Source organism: Ictidomys tridecemlineatus, chromosome 5 (assembly GCF_052094955.1).
Source record: "Ictidomys tridecemlineatus isolate mIctTri1 chromosome 5, mIctTri1.hap1, whole genome shotgun sequence".
NCBI classification, from domain to species: Eukaryota; Metazoa; Chordata; class Mammalia; order Rodentia; family Sciuridae; genus Ictidomys; species Ictidomys tridecemlineatus.
In genome coordinates this window covers 63,873,815-63,891,443 of record NC_135481.1, presented here as the reverse complement: position 1 = coordinate 63,891,443, position 17,629 = coordinate 63,873,815, and the positions used below count along the sequence as shown (strand labels likewise).

The 17,629-nt window shown below is 46.3% G+C and overlaps 1 protein-coding gene across 4 annotated transcripts in view; it reads right to left on the bottom strand.

The window, feature by feature from the left end:
- Galnt16 (polypeptide N-acetylgalactosaminyltransferase 16) overlaps positions 1-17,629 on the bottom strand; it is a 113,603-nt gene that overhangs the window by 58,838 nt on the left and 37,136 nt on the right. For all 4 annotated transcript variants that reach the window (XM_040276357.2, XM_078050120.1, XM_013357525.4 and 1 more), the window contains exon 3: positions 1,874-2,031. In XM_040276357.2, coding sequence (XP_040132291.2) covers positions 1,874-2,031 — 158 coding nt within the window. The remainder of the gene's footprint in view (positions 1-1,873; positions 2,032-17,629) is intronic.

The window sequence follows — 17,629 nt, the reverse complement described above, 5'->3', positions numbered from 1 at the left end:
GGAGTGGACATGGCTAGCTGAGAAGGGGCATGAGGGTACCCAGCCTCCTGGCACTGACTTCCAGGGCCCCATTCTCTGTCCTTGTTCCCTGGTCATTAGGTGCCCGGGAAGGAGGAAATATAGTAGCAATGCCTTTCTCTCCCTGAAGGGGGCACACCTACCCACATTCTATCTGGAAGGTGGACTTGAACTCCCACCACCCCTTGTATTCCTCTGAGATGTAGATCAGTGAGGATGGTACCCAGGTCCAGGGAGCCAGGACTACCAGATGGTTTGTCCCCTGCCCCTGCTTTTTCTGGCTGGTGGGATTTTCTCTGGAATCCTAGTGGATCTGTCTTGTGACAGTTTGGAGTCCAGTGGAAACTGCCCCACAGCACAGGGGCTCCATCACGGGAGGCACAGTCCAGCCTCTGGTGATTGAACCCAGGAGCGGTTTACCACTGAGCTACATATCCAGTCCTTTTAAAATATAATTTATTTTGAGACAGTATCTCACTAAGTTGATAAGGCTGGCCTCAAACCTGCAATCCTCTTGCCTCAGCCTCCCAACTCACTGGGATTACAGGCATGAGTTATCATGCCTAGCAGGCAATCTTTCAATTTCTCAGTGAACACCTGAGAAGGTTCAGGGTGTGAATGAGCAAAGAGGGTGTGCAGAGAGGATTCAGGTCAGCCCTCAAGTCACAAATTTGGGACAGCAGATCCTCCCAGCTGTAGGGACTAGGTCAGCCATGGCTAGGGCTCCTATAAAAGGCCAAGAGGAGCTTCATGCTAACTCATCTGCAGTGCAGGTAGTCACGAGGGAGGACTGCCCCAGGGTTGACTGAGGCCTGGATGTGGCCATCAGACCTGGATGGGGGACCTGGCCTAGTAGCAGGATCATTGACTTATTTGGTAGCAGGAGGGGAAGCTGACAGTGCTGGGGTGACAGGACAGGGGGCCAGGGCCCCTCAGCCCTGGAGAGCCTCCAGACCTCAGGCATGCCTCCAAGTGACCAGGAAGGTTGGAGAACCAGTCCCCTTGCACCTTCATCTCACACGTGGCCTTTGTGTTATGCAGTAGCTATTTCCAGAGTCACTCTCATCTACTCTCAAACTGGGGCCAGTCAGAGGCCCATCCCATCTCTGTGTACAGAGCTGGGTCCAGTGCAGCTCCTGTTTGTCACTCAAAGCTGTGGGTGGGTGGTGGATCAGCCACAGGAACCTGGTGGCTCTGTTAAATGTCTGCATGGAGCACAGAGAAGGGCCTGGAATTAGCTGGGGTTGGTGGGACCTTCCCAGAGGAGAGGACCTGGAGCCAAGACTTGAAGGATATAGGTGGGGTGGGGAGGCGCGTTCAGGCAGAGGAAGCCTTCTGGTGAAAACGGGGAAGGGAGGAAAGGGAGTATAGGATTTCAGGAACACTGAGTGCTGGGTGAAAGGGTGACTGGGAAGCGCTTCTGGCTGTTGCTGGGGAGGTGGGGCAGGCGGGCAGGAGGAAGAGAAGGGCTGTGGGGGGGGACGGTCAGAGCACTCCACCGGTTGCATGGAGCAGGGCTGGAGGCCCCACTTCAGCTGCCTGCTTACCTGTCTCCCAAGCCTCCCTGTGGTCCCCTGGCATGTGGCTCTTGCTGGAATGCCAGATGAGATGCTGAGGGGCCTCCCTGGTCCCAGCTGGGGAGTTTCCATGACCTTCACTGACCCCGAGTAGGCCAACAGAATACGGGAGGCAGGAATGTAGCTGGGGTGTGGGTTTTTCAGTATCTAAATCACTAGACTGAGACTGAGGGACTCTTCCTCATTTCTTAAGTGTACATAAATGAAAAAAAAAAAAAGCTGAACAATATTGGTCCTTTCTCAGCCTTTCTTTCTGGTCCACACAATGGAGGCCATACCTGTAATGGCGAGTGTCCCGGATGGGCCTGTCTGGGCTCAGCTTGTCACTCTCTAGCTGGTTGAAGGCATGCTGCCTGTAGGGGTCCTCTCCAGCCTTCAGCTGCTTGGCTGACAAGTATGCCTTCTCATCAAAGCCTTTTGAGGGTGTTCCTGTCACCTGAGACAAAGGTCAGCATCAGAGGGGGTACAGGCAGGGGAGTTCCACCATGTGCTGGGTGCTTAGTATACTGTCAGGTGTTAGATAATTACTTTACCCTATTTGTACCCTGGCTCTCCCCCATTGTACAGATGAGGAAACTGAGGCCAAAGAGACTTTTTTTTTTAAAAAAAAGTGCCCCAGATGAGAGCTACTGAGTCATAGATCTGGATTCAAACAGGTCATTCTGAATTTAAAACTCACACTCTCAACCAAAGCTCTCTGGAGAGGATAGGTCTTGGAGGACACCAGCCTCCCAAGACAAGGTATCCTAAGAGTATTAGAAATCAGAATGGAGATTGCCAAGCACGTTTCAGATTGACCCTCTCCTGGGATTAACGTGGGCCTTCAAACTCCAGGACTTGGACACCTTACTGGGCTCGGCACAGAGGAGGTGCTCCATCCTTCAGACTCCAGGACTTGGACAAGCTGCTGCAAATGGAACTGCCCACAAAGACAAGCAAGCCCCCACAGGCTAATGCCAGAGCCACCAGAACTCAACAGACGACGCAGCTGCTCTGGGACTTTTGCTAGCTACTGAAGTGGTTCCACATCAGATCCACTGGGTCACTGGCAGTAAGCGCTGGGGAATGATGGATGACAGATGCCACAGCCCAGCTTCTCCCTCCTTAGCCACACCCCGTTCTGTGCTTCCAGAGTCCCCAGTGAGAGACCCTGGGGAAAGACACGCAGAGATGAATGGCTGGATGAAGGCATCCTGACACCTGACTACTGGAACCAAACCTCTGGCCAGATATTCCCCATGAAACCTCACCAACTCCAACTCTTCTTCCCAATCAGCAGCCCTGGGCAGGAGCTCTGGGCCCCTGAGGAAGCAGGAAGAACAGTTAGAATCTTCCATGCACAGAACCCGAGCCTAGAGGAATGGTCCAGCAAGGCGGCTGGACCTGTTGCAGATGGGACCCCTGAGTGGAGAGATTCCCTTTAGAAGGAGGCAGCTCAGAGTCCTCATGTCCCTCTAGAGTCTCACTCCCACCCCACAACTTTCTTGGCCAGGAAATGTTCAATATCTGGGGAGCTCCAACCTCCTAAACTGGGGCCCTCTGAGGGGCTGTCATTGTTTTAAAAATATTTTTATTTATATTTTTTTTGTATGTGGTGCTGAGGATCGAACCTAGGCTGCACACACGCCAGATGAGCGTGCTGCCGCTTGAGCCACATCCCCAGCCCCTATTTATATTTTTTAGTTGTAACTGAACACACTACCTTTATCTTATTTATTTATTTTTATTGTGGTGCTGAGGATCGAACCCAGTGTCTCACGTGCTAGATGAGCGCTCTACCGCTGAGCCACGACTCCAGCCCTGGGGCTGTCATTTTTTTTAAGTTGGCCTCCTGTTAGGACAGCCTATAGGGAGCTTCCTGAGAGGAGATCTTGTGTCCCATGGGCCTGGCCCCATGCTAGCCACAAATGCTCATGGTGTGTGTTCAGAGGGTGACACAGATGCAGATGTCACCCGGTAATATTCTGAGTTGGTGCCATGCCAGGAACTGAGCAGATGGGGCAGAGCTCCACCCCACCCCGGGGTCTCAAAATCCATTTCAGGAAAGACAGAAGGGAGGGAGAGAGGGAGAGGAATGTTCTGGCTTGAGCCCTGGATTGCTAGAAGAATCCAAGCTGTCCAACTCAGTGGGAAAGGAGGGTGTTCCTTTGTATCCCTCCCACCTGGGACAATAATGGCACTAGTGCTGTCCCTACCCTTCCTCCCAAATCTGGGTCAGGAGAATGGAAAGAAGCCTCCATCTAATGGCTGAGGAGCTAAAATTAAAGAAAAACAGCAGAGGGGTGAGTTTTTGAGCTCCCGAAGGGAGCATCTATCTCTTCATTATCTTACAAGTCGACTGTGGGAAATAACCATGTTTATTTATTTAGGACTTACGGCCACTCTGTGGGTTCAGAAAACCTCTGAATCCTCATCCCATACTCACTACTACCCAGGGAACATTGGTGGAGAGCCACCCATCCCCCAGACATAGGCACCTTCCTGTACGCATTCATTTGGATCACCTGAGCATGCATTCATTCATTCATTCAGGAACGATGAGCTCACTCCCTCGGTCACTCATTCATTCAGCAAAGCTCTGTAAAGCACCAACTATGTGTCAGGAAGTGGGAGGAAGACTTCTAGGTCTGTCCCCTGCCTGCCCCCCTCACACATCTCACTCACAACTTCCTTGGGCCGCAGAGAATGTTGTGGAAGAACGTCTGCTCAGGCTCTGGCTCTCTAGAGAAGGCCCTGTCTAATAGAGTCAGACGACCTCACAGGTGCCATCAGGAAAAGTCTGTGGCTCCCTCTCGCAGCCCCAGATCCCTGGAGTGGCCTCCTCCAGGTGGACCAGGGTCTGTGGCGAGGCACTTCCGCTGTGAGACAACTTATAAAAGAGGGTGCCATGGAAACACCAGGCCCCACTGCCTTCTAGAGAGCCCAGCTCTTCTTCCATGGTGACCCAGCAACCGCTTGTGTTTGGAGCTAAAATATCAGTTGGCCCTGAGTCAGCAAAGAGAAGGATAGACTGAGGATGGGTGGGATGTGGCTCGTGGAGATGCCATGCAGGACTCTCACTTCCTCCCTCCTCAGCCCCTCCCCAGCCTCGTCCAATCATCACCCAGGGCCCTTGACCTCTGATGTCTAAGTGCCAGTTCACATACCTGGACCCTAACTCAGGCTCCCTCAGGTGGTTGAACTGCTTTTGCTTTCAAACCCCTTCTTTGATCTTTTAGGACTTGAGTGTCCCATGGATGCTTCTAACTCAGTATCTCAAAGTCCCCACTTATCCCCAGGCAGTTGCTTCTGTAGTCCTGGTTACAGAGACAGCACAAATCAAGGTCATCCTTGATGTCCTCTCCATGATCTGCAGCCTGACTCAGGCCTCTGCCCTGGGTATTAGCAGGTGGTAGGTACTCCATGGATATATCACTATTATTAACTCAATACTTATTGGAAATCCACTATGTGCAGGCACTGTGCCAGACAGAGGCTGGAACACAAAAATAAAAAGCAGGGTGGCCCCTGGAAGAGGAGCCTAGGAATCTGGCCCATCCAGGCCAAGCATGGCCATAGAGGGTCAGGAAGAAATCCCCACCTCAAGCTTAGAGCACAGGAGCTGCAGCTTTGACCCCAGAACCTCATCTCACCCGACCCCTGCCAGCAGGGGTAGTGACCTGTGAAGGCTGTTTTCCTTCTGCCCCCTTCTAAAAGGGAATGGAGAGCTACTATCTCATATTTCCATTCATGTTGCCAAACATGGTGGAGATGAGGGAGTAAATGTGTCATCTGGCCCTGGGGTGCAGGACCATCAGGAGTCATAGCTGGGCCAGGTAGAGACTGGAGATGCTGGGTGTGGAGCCCTTTCTGGAGTGACTGAGATACTGTGGCTGTTCGTGGAATCCCCATGTCAGGTTGGGGCATCTGAGACATGCGCTGACAGTGCTCTCTCCTCTTACTTTTGCAAGAAGGTGTGTTGTTCATCTGTGAGTCCCCAGCACCTGGCACATAGTAGGTAATGGCTGGATGAATAAATGAATGAATATCTAAATATCATCCCCACTCCCAAATTACTATATCAGGAAGAAACCAACAGCAAACAAATGAGACCCTCCAAAACATCGCATGCCCTTCAGTGACCTCGCCTCAGAGAATACTAGCCCTGGACTCACAATGATCCATGGGACAGGGTGTCCTGTCACTGTGCCGGAGTCTACTCCACCGTTCCCTTTCTTGCTCTGCTCTAGCCACACGGGTCTCCTTACTGTTCTTTGAGCCCTCCAGGTACCTACTCCATAGCCCTCTGGTTCTTTCTGCCTTCCTTCTGGAAGGTTCTTCTCCCAGATGTCTGCATGGTTTACTTTCTTCACCTCCTGCAATGCCCCGCTCAAACACTGCCTTCTCTGTGAGCCTCCCCAACCACTTGACCTCCACCCGATCTCTGCCTCCACTGCTTCATTTTTCCTTATGGTACTTGTCTTCATCTGATATGCTGTTTGTATTTTACTTATTTATTTATATATTTATTTTTTAAATTGAGTTTTTAAAAATAAATGACAGCGGAGTGCATTACAATTCTTATTACACATATACAGCACAATTTTTCATATCTCTGGTTGTATATAAAGTATGTTCACACCAATTCGTGTCTTCATACATGTACTTTGGTTGCTGCAAGAGTATAGGGACTGTCTGCTTTTATAATACTGGATTCCAAAGCCCATGACAATGTCTGGGTGATCACAGGTCCTTGAAGACAATGGCAAGTGAACGATTGAGTGATGAGTGATTGTGACCCTGCCCCACCCCCCACATCTGACCAAATACAACTCTGGTGGCTCAAGCAGGTGACAGGGTAGTTTTTGCCTGCCTTAGGGAACTTCCCCTCCACTCACATGCTCCTGGCAAAGCTGTCATTTATTGCCCCCGATCCATCAACACCCCAAGCACTCCCACAGGAGTGAGCACCAGACTAGGGCCAAGCCAATCTTATCACTGGGACTCTAGACACAGCCATTGGTTCAGGAATGATCATTAGATTCAACCTGGGCCAATCAAAATCTTCCCTGAGGCTTTTCTATACGATGAGCTCTTTTCATCAACTCTGCTAAGCTTGAGAAATGAGGATCTTCTTGTCCTTCACATGGAGAAATCTTGTCTGGAGAATGAAATCAAGAAAAAAACAATAAGAACCAAGAGATGGAAAGAGTGAGCTCTGATAATATTGTATAGGTTCATAGAGTCGAGTTCTTTCTCTCTCTCAGCCTCTTCATCTCCCCAACTATCCACCTACCTGTTTTTTTTTTTTTTAAAGAGAGAGTGAGAGGAGAGAGAGAGATATAGAGAGAGAATTTTTAATATTTATTTTTTAGTTTTCGGCGGACACAACATCTTTGTTGGTATGTGGTGCTGAGGATCGAACCCGGGCCGCACGCATGCCAGGAGAGCGCGCTACCGCTTGAGCCACATCCCCAGCCCCACACCTACCTGTTTAAATCAATTTTTCCTCCTTTTCTCTTTCTCCCTCCCTCTCTCTGTTTTTTTCTCCTTATAAAATTAGTTTGAATTGGATGTTCTGCTCCAGGAACCAAAAGCTCAGAGATATTAGTTCTGTAGTCCTTTTAACAAATAGAAAACCATTCTCCAAAAGTAAAATCACAAAACTCAGCAAATGAGCACTGATGGCAATGACAATGACCCAGTATAGGCAGAGCCATCTACTCTCAGCTGTCTGGCTGGTCTCTGGATTTGGCCCACATTGGAGTCCAGGGCAGGGTGGGACATTCCCAGTGTTCCCTGTAGGCAGGGCTGTGTTCAGGCCTTGGGGTGGGGGTTCCATCTGGACCTTGCTGAAGAGCTCCCCTGTTGCCATGGTGAGGAGTGAGAGCTGGGAGCTGGTGAGTGACAGCCCCATGAGCCTCCCACATCCTTCCAACCCCCCACAGAGAGTTCTTGGCTGAAGTTTAGGCTGTGACTCCCTCTCCAGGCTTTGTCCTTTAAGGGAGTGCCAAATCCAGCACTTCCACATCCAATAAGGTCAATCACATCTGAAATTGTTTAAGTTGAAATAATGACTGTGCTCTATAAAATGGGAAGAACTACTTCTCATCTTGGAGAGTTTTTTTTTTTCCCCCCCAGTCTATCATTTCAATTAAACTTTTGAGACTAGCTTCAGTTCTTTTTTTTTTTTTTCCTGCTAGATTTGCTTATTGCTTCTTGGCCTGCTAAATTTAGGAAACAAATAGCAAAAGGGGAAGGTTTAAAATAAGAAAGGAAAATATTTTCCATGTCATTTTCGTCAAGAACAGTTCAGCCCCAATTCCCAAGCCTTGTAAACTTTCTCTTAAAACATACCCATACTGCTAAATTTTAGATTTAAACAACTCCAACTCCTTTTAAATAATTGCTGCCCAATTTCCTTTTACTGCCAGTAAAACAGGTACCTGCTGGGTTTGCCTTTCACTAAATTTCAATGAAACTACAAATAAAAGTGCTTTGGTCCTACTTTTATGGATGGCTCCTGACTTTTTTCCTGAACCTGCTATAAACCAAAAACACCTGGTGGACAAAACATGCTTCCTAGCCACTCCTCCCTCCCCCAGGAGCAAAATCTCATCTGATGCTATGTCCCAAGCTGAAAGCCTGCCATTCATTACAAGAACTTGGAAGCTGAGCACATGATTCAAGTTCTCTGAGCTCAAGGTCTCAGGCTCTCCCAAATGGAAAGCCAGATCCCCAGGGCCTTCCTGGGACCTACCAGTGCTCTCATCCAACTAACAAGATGTTGTGGTAGCAAAGAGCCAAGATCTTCAGGTTGGACATAGGCTGAGTAGGGTGTCAAGGGTCTTTGAGGGGCCTGCCCCACATGTGTTCCCGTATTCCATTCTCCATTGCCTCAGAAGCAGCAATTATAATAGCAATAAACCTGGGCTCGAAAATCTGATGGCCTTGGGGTGGAATGCCAGTTCTTACCGCTCTCTGACCTAGGAGTTATTTGCCATATATATATATATATATATATATATATATATATATATATATATATATATATATATATATATATATATATAGAGAGAGAGAGAGAGAGAGAGAGAGAGAGAGAGAGAGAGATATCACGTGTCACGGGCCTGACACATACACTGTAATCTTTATTATTAATTGTTATTGCCTTGCCTGTGTTTTTATCAATGGTTCTTAGCCTGGGCTGCACCTTCGAAGTACCTGGAAAGATTTTTAAAATTCTGATGTCCAGGCCATACTATAGACCAATTCAATCAGAGTCTCTGGGGGAGGCAGGGAGATAAGCATCAGGTATTCTGAACAGTCTCCAGGTAATTCCAGTGTGATACCACGGCCAAGAGCAGATGCATGATGGAGCTGCTGGAAGCACAGAATCTTAAAGGGACCTCCAAGGCTATCTCCTCAGACCCTCCTTTCTAGCGAGTCTCTCCATGAGTTTGGTTTTTGGCCTCTGTTCTGTTCTGGGGCTTCACCATCAGTAGAACCAACTGCAACTCAGCTTGAGCCTAGTTACTATGGAAACCCTCTGCCTCACAGCACTTCTGTCCCATAGGCCTGGAAGGCTCCAGTTCAATTGCATATCAAGGGGTTGCTTGGGGATACCCACCAAGTGCCTCCAGTTAGATTTCCCACCAAATGATAATATCACTCCTCCAGGGGTGGCTCTAGGACAACTAGTGGTCTCACCTAGAAAGGGTTCTTGAGGTCTTATAAGACTGGTAGTACTAGTGGTCTCACCAAGATAACTGGGGGAGACCCATTGCCCGTTTCTTTAGGAATCCAACCCAACCAGCGTCCTCTATCCAAGGTTGGGTCAAGGCATCAAGCCCCTATTCTGGACAGTCTCTTCTTAGATCCAACAGGTCCAAGGGGCTTCCCAGGTCTCTGTTTCTCACCGTGGCCTAGCCCATTCTGCTGGGAATGGAGGGATTCTGAGGAGTTCCCAGAAATCTTTTGCAAGAGCTCATTTTCCACCTGCATATCAGTTTATCAGCTTGGGTAGGGCATGTCCAGATCTGTGAAGGGTACCAGAGTCCCAGCTTATCTTCCAAGCAACTGTGGCTGAAGCCCAGGGGAAGAGGCAAATTGGGGCCATACTGACTGTTCATTGAGGGTCTACTGCACACTAGGTGCTATGATAGGTGCTGATTTCCATTTCCAAATACTTCTATAAAATAGGTGTTCTTAGTCATACTTTATGGAAGAGAAAACTGAGGCCCAAAGATGTGTAGTAACATGCCCAAGGTCACACAGCAACTGAGTGACTAAACTGGAACTGGAATGGAGACTGTCTGGCCACCGAGCCTAGCACAAAGCCTTCTCTGTGCCTTCAGACTGCAGCCCGGCCCAAGTGTGCCTGGTACTCCTTTCCAATTCTGAGTTCCTTAGCTTTGGGACAGGCCAGCTTCTGGTGCCCAGTGCCAACCCAAGCCCTGACAAGTGAGGTTGGAGGCCGGCTCCCTCCTTGGCTTAGGGATCAGAGCATCAGTTCATGGCTCCAATGAGAACTTGCTCAATGCTGTCACCTCTTGGCCTGCACACAGGCTTGGAAACACGGTTCTGCTTAAGTGGCTCAAAAGAACATGGGAAAAAGGAAAAATACAAGAGTTTGTGTTACTCAAACCAAACCAGTACGCAACCAGACTTTGCTGGATCAGCCTGGGTCCTCCCGGTTCTTCACAACTAGGGACACCTTCAGGGTGCTGAATGGCCGTACATCAAAGAGGGGACAAGGCCAATTCCTGTTTAGGGTCTTTTTCTGCCCAGTCATAATGATTCCCTAAACAACGTGGCCACGCTCTACAAGAGAGGAGGTGGGAAGAAAGAACCGCTGAGACAGGGAAACCTCGGGGCTCCCCAGACCTCAACAAATATCCCTTTATCCAATGTTTGGTGCAGGTCAGCGAAGGCCAAGGTCAGCATGCTATCATTGGGTATCTCACTGTCAGAAGCTATTGAACTTGGACTTGCCAGGCATTATCTGAAAAAAATACATACAACAATGCTCATGTAATACACAGAACATGCAGCATGACTGCTGCAAGGTGGGTGACAGGTTAGGACCAGCTCAGCAAAGTTCAAATCCAACCCCCTAAAACTCAGCAAGGCCCTGGTCACCAGCCAGTCATCTCAACTTATAACCTTTTTCAGACAAAGAGCTAAACCAGAAGAGAGGCTGATGTGGCACAGTATAGACATTGTGGGGCAAATCCAGAAATACACTGCCTGTGGTTTGTGACTAATCATTAAACGGTGAGGTTATACTTCTCCAAAAATGTCCACCCAAAGGATAGGGCATAACAAAAGCAGACTTTTAAAAAGTATTTTTTAGTTGTCAATGAATCTTTATTTATTTTTATGTGGTGCTGAGAATTGAACCCAGGGCCTCACACATGCCAGGCAAGCACTCTAGCACTAAGCCGCCATCCCAGCCCCAAAATCAGAGTTTTGTTTGTTTTAAATATTTTCTCTAGTGGTAGATGGACACAATACCTTTACTTATTTGTTTATTTTTATTTGATGCTAAAGATCAAACCCAGTGCCTCACACATGCTAGGTAAGTGCTCTACCACTAAGCCACCAACCCCAGCCCCAAAGCAGATTTTTTGAATCGGATGAAGCATCAAGAGAGAAGGGAGAGGGGAAGAACTTGGGGAAAAGCAGCTCCCCTTGTGGGATTCCCTTTGGGTGTCTGCTTGGTCTGTGGCCCCTCCTAAATCTATGGTGAAACTCAGTCCCCTTTGCAGTGGTATTACAAGGTGAGGCTGTTGGGGAAGTGATGAAGCCCTGTGAATGGATTCATGTCCTTATAAAAGAAGCTTCAGAAAGAGTTTGCCCCTTTTTGCCCCTCCACCTCCAGCCATGTGGGGGACAGGGCACTCATGCTCTGCCAGGGGCAGCAACAGGCGCCATTTTGGAAGCAGAGAGAGCCGCTCTCATGACATACCAAACCTGCCAGTGCCTTGGTCTTGGACTTCCAGCCTTCAGAGCTGTGGGAATTAGCTTCTATTGTTTATCAGCTACTCAGTCTAGGCTATTCTGTTTTAGCAGCCACAGACAGACTAAGACAGGGGCCATTGCTACTGTAGTACGACCCATCTCTTCAAGAGGACCATGCTCCTGGGCCGGCTCCTCCCCTATCCCTGTAGCCCAGCATTTTACCTAGTTTCAATATACAAAGTGGCTGTAAAATCTGGGAATAGGGATGATACATATATATTTTAATTATGTCTGGGACATACTAAAGGTGCAGTTTTATTCCATGAGAGATCAAAGACATAAATGTTCATGGGTGCACCCATGCGGGGAATGGATGAACATGCAGCGCTCTTTGCCGTTTTGCACAGGCACCGAACCAAACATTGTTCGTGAGCAACAACACATGCCACGTATTGTAACATAATCTAAATAAAGTGCTTATTATATGTGTTTATCCCTGTTTTCCTTGAGGGCCACCCACCCTGTAGTTAAACAGATCTGGAGAGGGAAGACTCGGCTTCTTCTTAAAAAAGACTCAGGGATGCAAAGATGTAGATTCTCTTTGACATAATATACAAATTCGATGCAATCCCGATCAAATGACAGCTATGTGGGAGGGGAGGTTCAGCTGGAAGAGTTTAACCATGAGAGAACAATCAGTGGAAATCTGAAAGCAATTAAAGATTGGGAAATAGACCCGCCAGATATTAAGGCATAATATAATATTGCAGATTTTATATAGCAGAATTTCTATGGCAGATACAAGACCAAATAAATCAATGGGAGAAAACAGGTCAGAAACAGACCCAGATACATATGGACAGTTGATGCCAAATGAGCTGTAGCTGCATTTCAAATGGCCCTGCAGAGGGAGGGAGGGGGGTGCTACTCAGTGACTGATGTTGGGAAAAGTGACTGGACAATGTGGAATGAACAAGGCTGAACTCACTTCTTAAACCAGGATCAATTCCAGGTGGTTTGAAAATTTAAATTTGAAAAAGGAAACAAGAAGTACAAGGAAAAATTCATTTTTGTTTTTGTTTTCCAGTCTTGGACATAAAGACCAAACGCCATAAAAGAAACACTATATAAGAGCTGACACTTTTGCTGGGAACGGAGGCATGTGCCTGTAATCCCAGCTACTCAAAAGTCCTAGGCAGGAGGATCACAAGTTTAGGGTGAGCCTAGGCAACTCAGGGAGACCCTGTCTCTAAATAAAATAAATAGGGCCGGGGATGTGGCTCAGTGGTAGATTATTTGCCTAGCATGTGCAAAGAAAGCCCTTGGGTTCAATCCCCAATATTCCCCCCACCAAAAACAATTAACTTTTGGGGGAGGCTACTGGATTGAACCCAGAGGCACTGGACCACTGAGCCACATCCCCAGCCCTATTTTATATTTTATTTAGAGACAGCATCTCACTGAGTTGCTTAGTGCCTTGCCCTTGCTGATGCTGGTTTTGAACTAGTGATCCTCCTTCCTCAGCCTCCTGAGCTGCTGGGATTACAGGTGTGTGCCACTGTGCCTGGCTAAATTAACACTTTTATAATGCAAAAATGTCACAAAGTCAAACACAAACCATATTGGGGAAAAAATGTTAGTCAAATAATCTAAGAAAAAAGGATTAACTTCTTTAATATATGAAAAGCTCTTATAAACCAATAAGAAAAGGACCAAATTTTAAAAAGCAACATACACATAAAGGATATGAAGACACAGCAGAAAAATGAAATGCAAATGGCCAATACTTTATACCCCAAAGACTTAAAATCAGCATACTACAATAACGCAGCCACATCAATGTTTATAGCAGCACAGTTCACAATGGCTAAACTATGGAACCAACCTAGACGCCCTTTGACAGATGAGTAGATAAAGAAATTATGGTATATATACACAATAGAATATTACTCAGCCATAAAGAAGAATAAAATTATGGCATTTGCTGGTAAAGGAATGGAAGTGGAGACTATCATGATAAATCCCAAAATAACCAAAGGTTGAATGTTCTCTCTGAATTGTGTATGCTGACATACAATGGGGGGCAGGGGATAGAAGTTCATTGGATTAGACAAAAGGGGATGAAGGGAAGGGAAAAGGAAAGACATAGAATGAATCAGACATAACTTTCCTATGTTCATATATGAATACAGGACCAGCGAAACTCCACATCATTTCAACCACAAGACTGGGATCCTAATTAGAATAAGTTATACTCCATGTATGTATAATATGTCAAAATACATTCTAGTGTCATGTATATCTAAAAAGAACAAATGCAAAAAAAAGATGTTCAATGTTATTGATTATTAAATAAGTGCTAATTAAAACAAGGCATAATTCCTTGTTAGTTCACCTGGAAAAGTTTAAAAATAATATCAACGTATGGAATTTTGACAGTCGTAAATATGGAATTTTGACAGTTATAAAAATAGAAGCTCTTATACATTGGTGGATTATAAATTGGTACAATCGTGAGAGAAGGCTGTTTCGCCACATTAGCCTTCTAAACACGACTCTTTGACTTAGTAGAAATTCCACTTTTAGGTAAAAATACTCCTGCTTTTCCTGAGATGGCCCATTACCCACCTGTGTTCCCAGGAGTCTGCATTAGCCCTGATTCAGATGGTAGATTACACGATCATCTTACATTTCTAGGCATTAACCCTACAATTAAACCGGCACAGGACATGAAATGTGCAAGTATTGTGACTGCAGCATTATTTATAACAGAAAATGCCAGAAAAAGTGTCTATCTAGAGGCTGATTAAGTAAATTATGGGTTTTCCTTAAATTAGAATTCTAAATGAGTGTTAGAAGGAATAAGTTAGTTATGTATGGTGTGATTCATTTTGTATAAACAGTTTTCATAAATAAATGCATATCTGGAAAAATACACAGCAAACTGCTCAACAGCAGTCACCTCTGGAAAGTGGCACAGGAATGAGATGGGAAAACTGAAGAATTTTCCGTTTACTTTATACAAGGCAGGCTTTTAAAATAAATAAATATCCTTTTATAATAATTTTTTTTTAAAAATGAGTGTTAGTAGCTGCGTGCATTGGCGCAAGCCTGTAAGCCCAGTGACTCTGGAGGCCAAGGAGGAATGCAAGTTTGAGGCCAGCCTCAGCAACTTAGCAAGGCCCTAAGCAATTCAGTGAAACCCAGTCTCAAAATAAAAAATACAAAAAGGCTAGAGATACAGCTCAGTGGCAAAGGCCTTCTGGTTTCAATCACTAGTACCAAAAAAAAAAAAAAAAAAAAAAAAAGAATGTTAACTCTTCTCTACCTAAGGTAATAGGGCTAAGCTAATTAGTGTCACCATCAACTTGTTGCCCTTCGAGTGAGTCTCAGGGATGAAGAAATGATGAGAGGCACACACTTCCTCAGCTGCATCACTTGAGCAAAGAGGTATCATCCCAGAAGCTGCTCTGATGGCCAGGAGGGGACAGAGAGGAGGGCAGCAGATGGGGGCTGAACAGTGGTGTGGGGGTGGTGGCGCTTTTAGATGTGAATTCATCCTTCAGGTGATGCTTAGAGACACAACTTGACTCCTCTTGAAGCTCAAGATCAACAACTGAAACACAGGGTGGGGAGGGACCAAGTGTGTGTGCACGCCCACGTCCACTTCGAGCATTGTTAACCCGGCCAGTCAAGGAGTCAACCTGAGCGCACACCTGTGCAGGAACCAATAAAGAAGATGTGGCCTATTCACACAATGGAACACAATTCAACCTTGAAAAAGGAAGAAACTTCATCAATTCTGTCATTTGCAACAACATGGATAGAACTGGAGAACATTCCATGGGTGTGGGGGAATGAGGAGATGATAATCTACAGGCATAAAGCCTCAGATACCATAAATAAGTCTGATTTTTTGGGGGGAGATCTGTTGCACAGTATGATAGCTGTAACTAAGAGCTGAGCGCTGTAGGTTTCCATATCTCTGGGAAGGCGTGTCAGCAGTGTTCCCATCGTGGAAGATGTCAAATGTTTGAGGCGATGGATGGATTGGTTGGCTTGAATCCATGCTGCATTAAAAAAAATCATAGCATGGGCGGGGGACAGCTGGGTTGTGGCTCAGTGGTAGAGCACTTGCCTTTCACATGTGAGGCACTGGGTTCGATCCTCAGCACCACATAAAATAAATAAATAAATAAAACAAAGGTATTGTGTCCATGTTCAACTAAAAAATTATTTTTATTTTTTTTATTTTTAAATCATAGCATTGGACTGGGGTTGTAGCTCAGTGGCAGAGCGCTTGCCTAGCATGTGTGAGGCACTGGGTTCAATTCTCAGCACCACATAAAAAATAAATAAACTAAAAAAATATTTTTAAAAAAATTATAGCATTGGGTTGGGGTTGTGGCTCAGTGGTAGAGCGCTTTGCCTAGCTCCTTGAGGCACTGGGTTCGATCCTCAGCACCACATAAAAATAAATAAATAAAATAAAAACTACTAAAAAAATTTTTTAAAAAAATCATAGTTTCACTTCGCACCCCATAAATATGTATAATACATCAAATATTTTTTAAATATTTGTTTAGCTGTAGATGGACACAATACTTTTATTTACTTACTTCTATGTGGTGCTAAGGATTGAACCCAGGGCCTCCCACATGCTAGGTGAGCACTCTACCACTGAACTACAACCCCAGCCCTAATACAATTATTATTAACAACAATAATAACAATAAACAGTGAGGCGAGGTTTAGAAGCCAAGCCCCCATCAAGGGTAACTGACCTCACCTGTATTTGCAGACTGTGACCACAGGAGGACGCCCTGAAGAAGCTGGTACTTAGGTACATGGGTGATGAATGCCATTTACTTTCCATTTTGTCCATTTTCAACACTTTTTTTTTTTTTTAAATACCTATCTAAAGCACCTGGTGTTGAGTGCTTAACTTAGTAACTTAGCTGATGGGGGCGGGCAGGCGGAGGAGCCTGAAAGGGCTGTGGGTCAAGTCCCTCGGGCTAATCCCCAGGCCATCTGCAGGGCAGGGTGACTTAACCTGAGCGCAGCAGTTTCCACTAGGGAGAAAAGCAGGTAATGACGCACATTAAGTGAAATTGTCCCAGCACTCCTCCAGAGGCCCTCCCTAAACTACTGCACAGCAAGAGGGTGTTCAGCAAGATGGTCTCTGAGGCCTCTTCCACCCTGAATAGTAAATGATCTGGGACACACCTGCTCATCCCATCAGCGTCCAAGACGTATTTATTGCAGATCAGGGAGCAAATGCCCAAGCGTTGAGGGCCAGGTCTGTGCACAAGGCCTCTGGGAGGCTGAGAGAGCTTCTCTGTAGGAGGTGTGCGCTTGTGCCCCAGAGACCTCAGTGCTGGGGAGCTGGAGGACAGGCAGCCGCTCTGATGAAGGGTCACCAGGATGGTACTTGCTCCCTCAGGGGGCCTTGAGATTCAGACAAGAGATAAGACTACACCCAATGGGGAAGCTCCAGGAAGCCACTTACCCAGGAAGCCCCCCTGGTGGTTCCTGTCAAGTGCATGACAGATGGGCATGTTGGCTTTGGGTCCAAGAAGGACAGAACTACATCCCCAGGCCCACATCCAGTGTTCTCAATAAAGTAAAATAAAATAGAAAACATTGTGATTGAAAAGTCCTCTGCAGAATGGCATTGTGGGTTAATGGGGAACAGAGCTTTTCTTCCTTACAGAATATCTTTGAGTATTACACTAAATTGTTTTTAAGCCACAACAATGGTTATTAAAATGGTCCCCGTTTGGAAAACAGCCTGGCAGTACATTTCTAGTGCTATATCCTTTGGCTCATAGCACCAAGGCATGGTGCTCCAAATCTCCCACATGCCCAGAGATTTAAGTTGAACTTCAGAAAGACGGAGTGACACGTGTGAATATGACCTCTCAGTTGGGATTCACTCATTCATTTACTTTTTCCTTCCTTCCTTTCTTTTCCTTTTTTTTTTTTTTTTTTCCTTTTTCTTGCAGTGCTGAGGTTTGAATCCAAGACCTTGGACAGGCCAGGCAAGCCCTCTACCACTGAGCTCCTCCCAGCTCCCAGCCTCTGAGACTCCT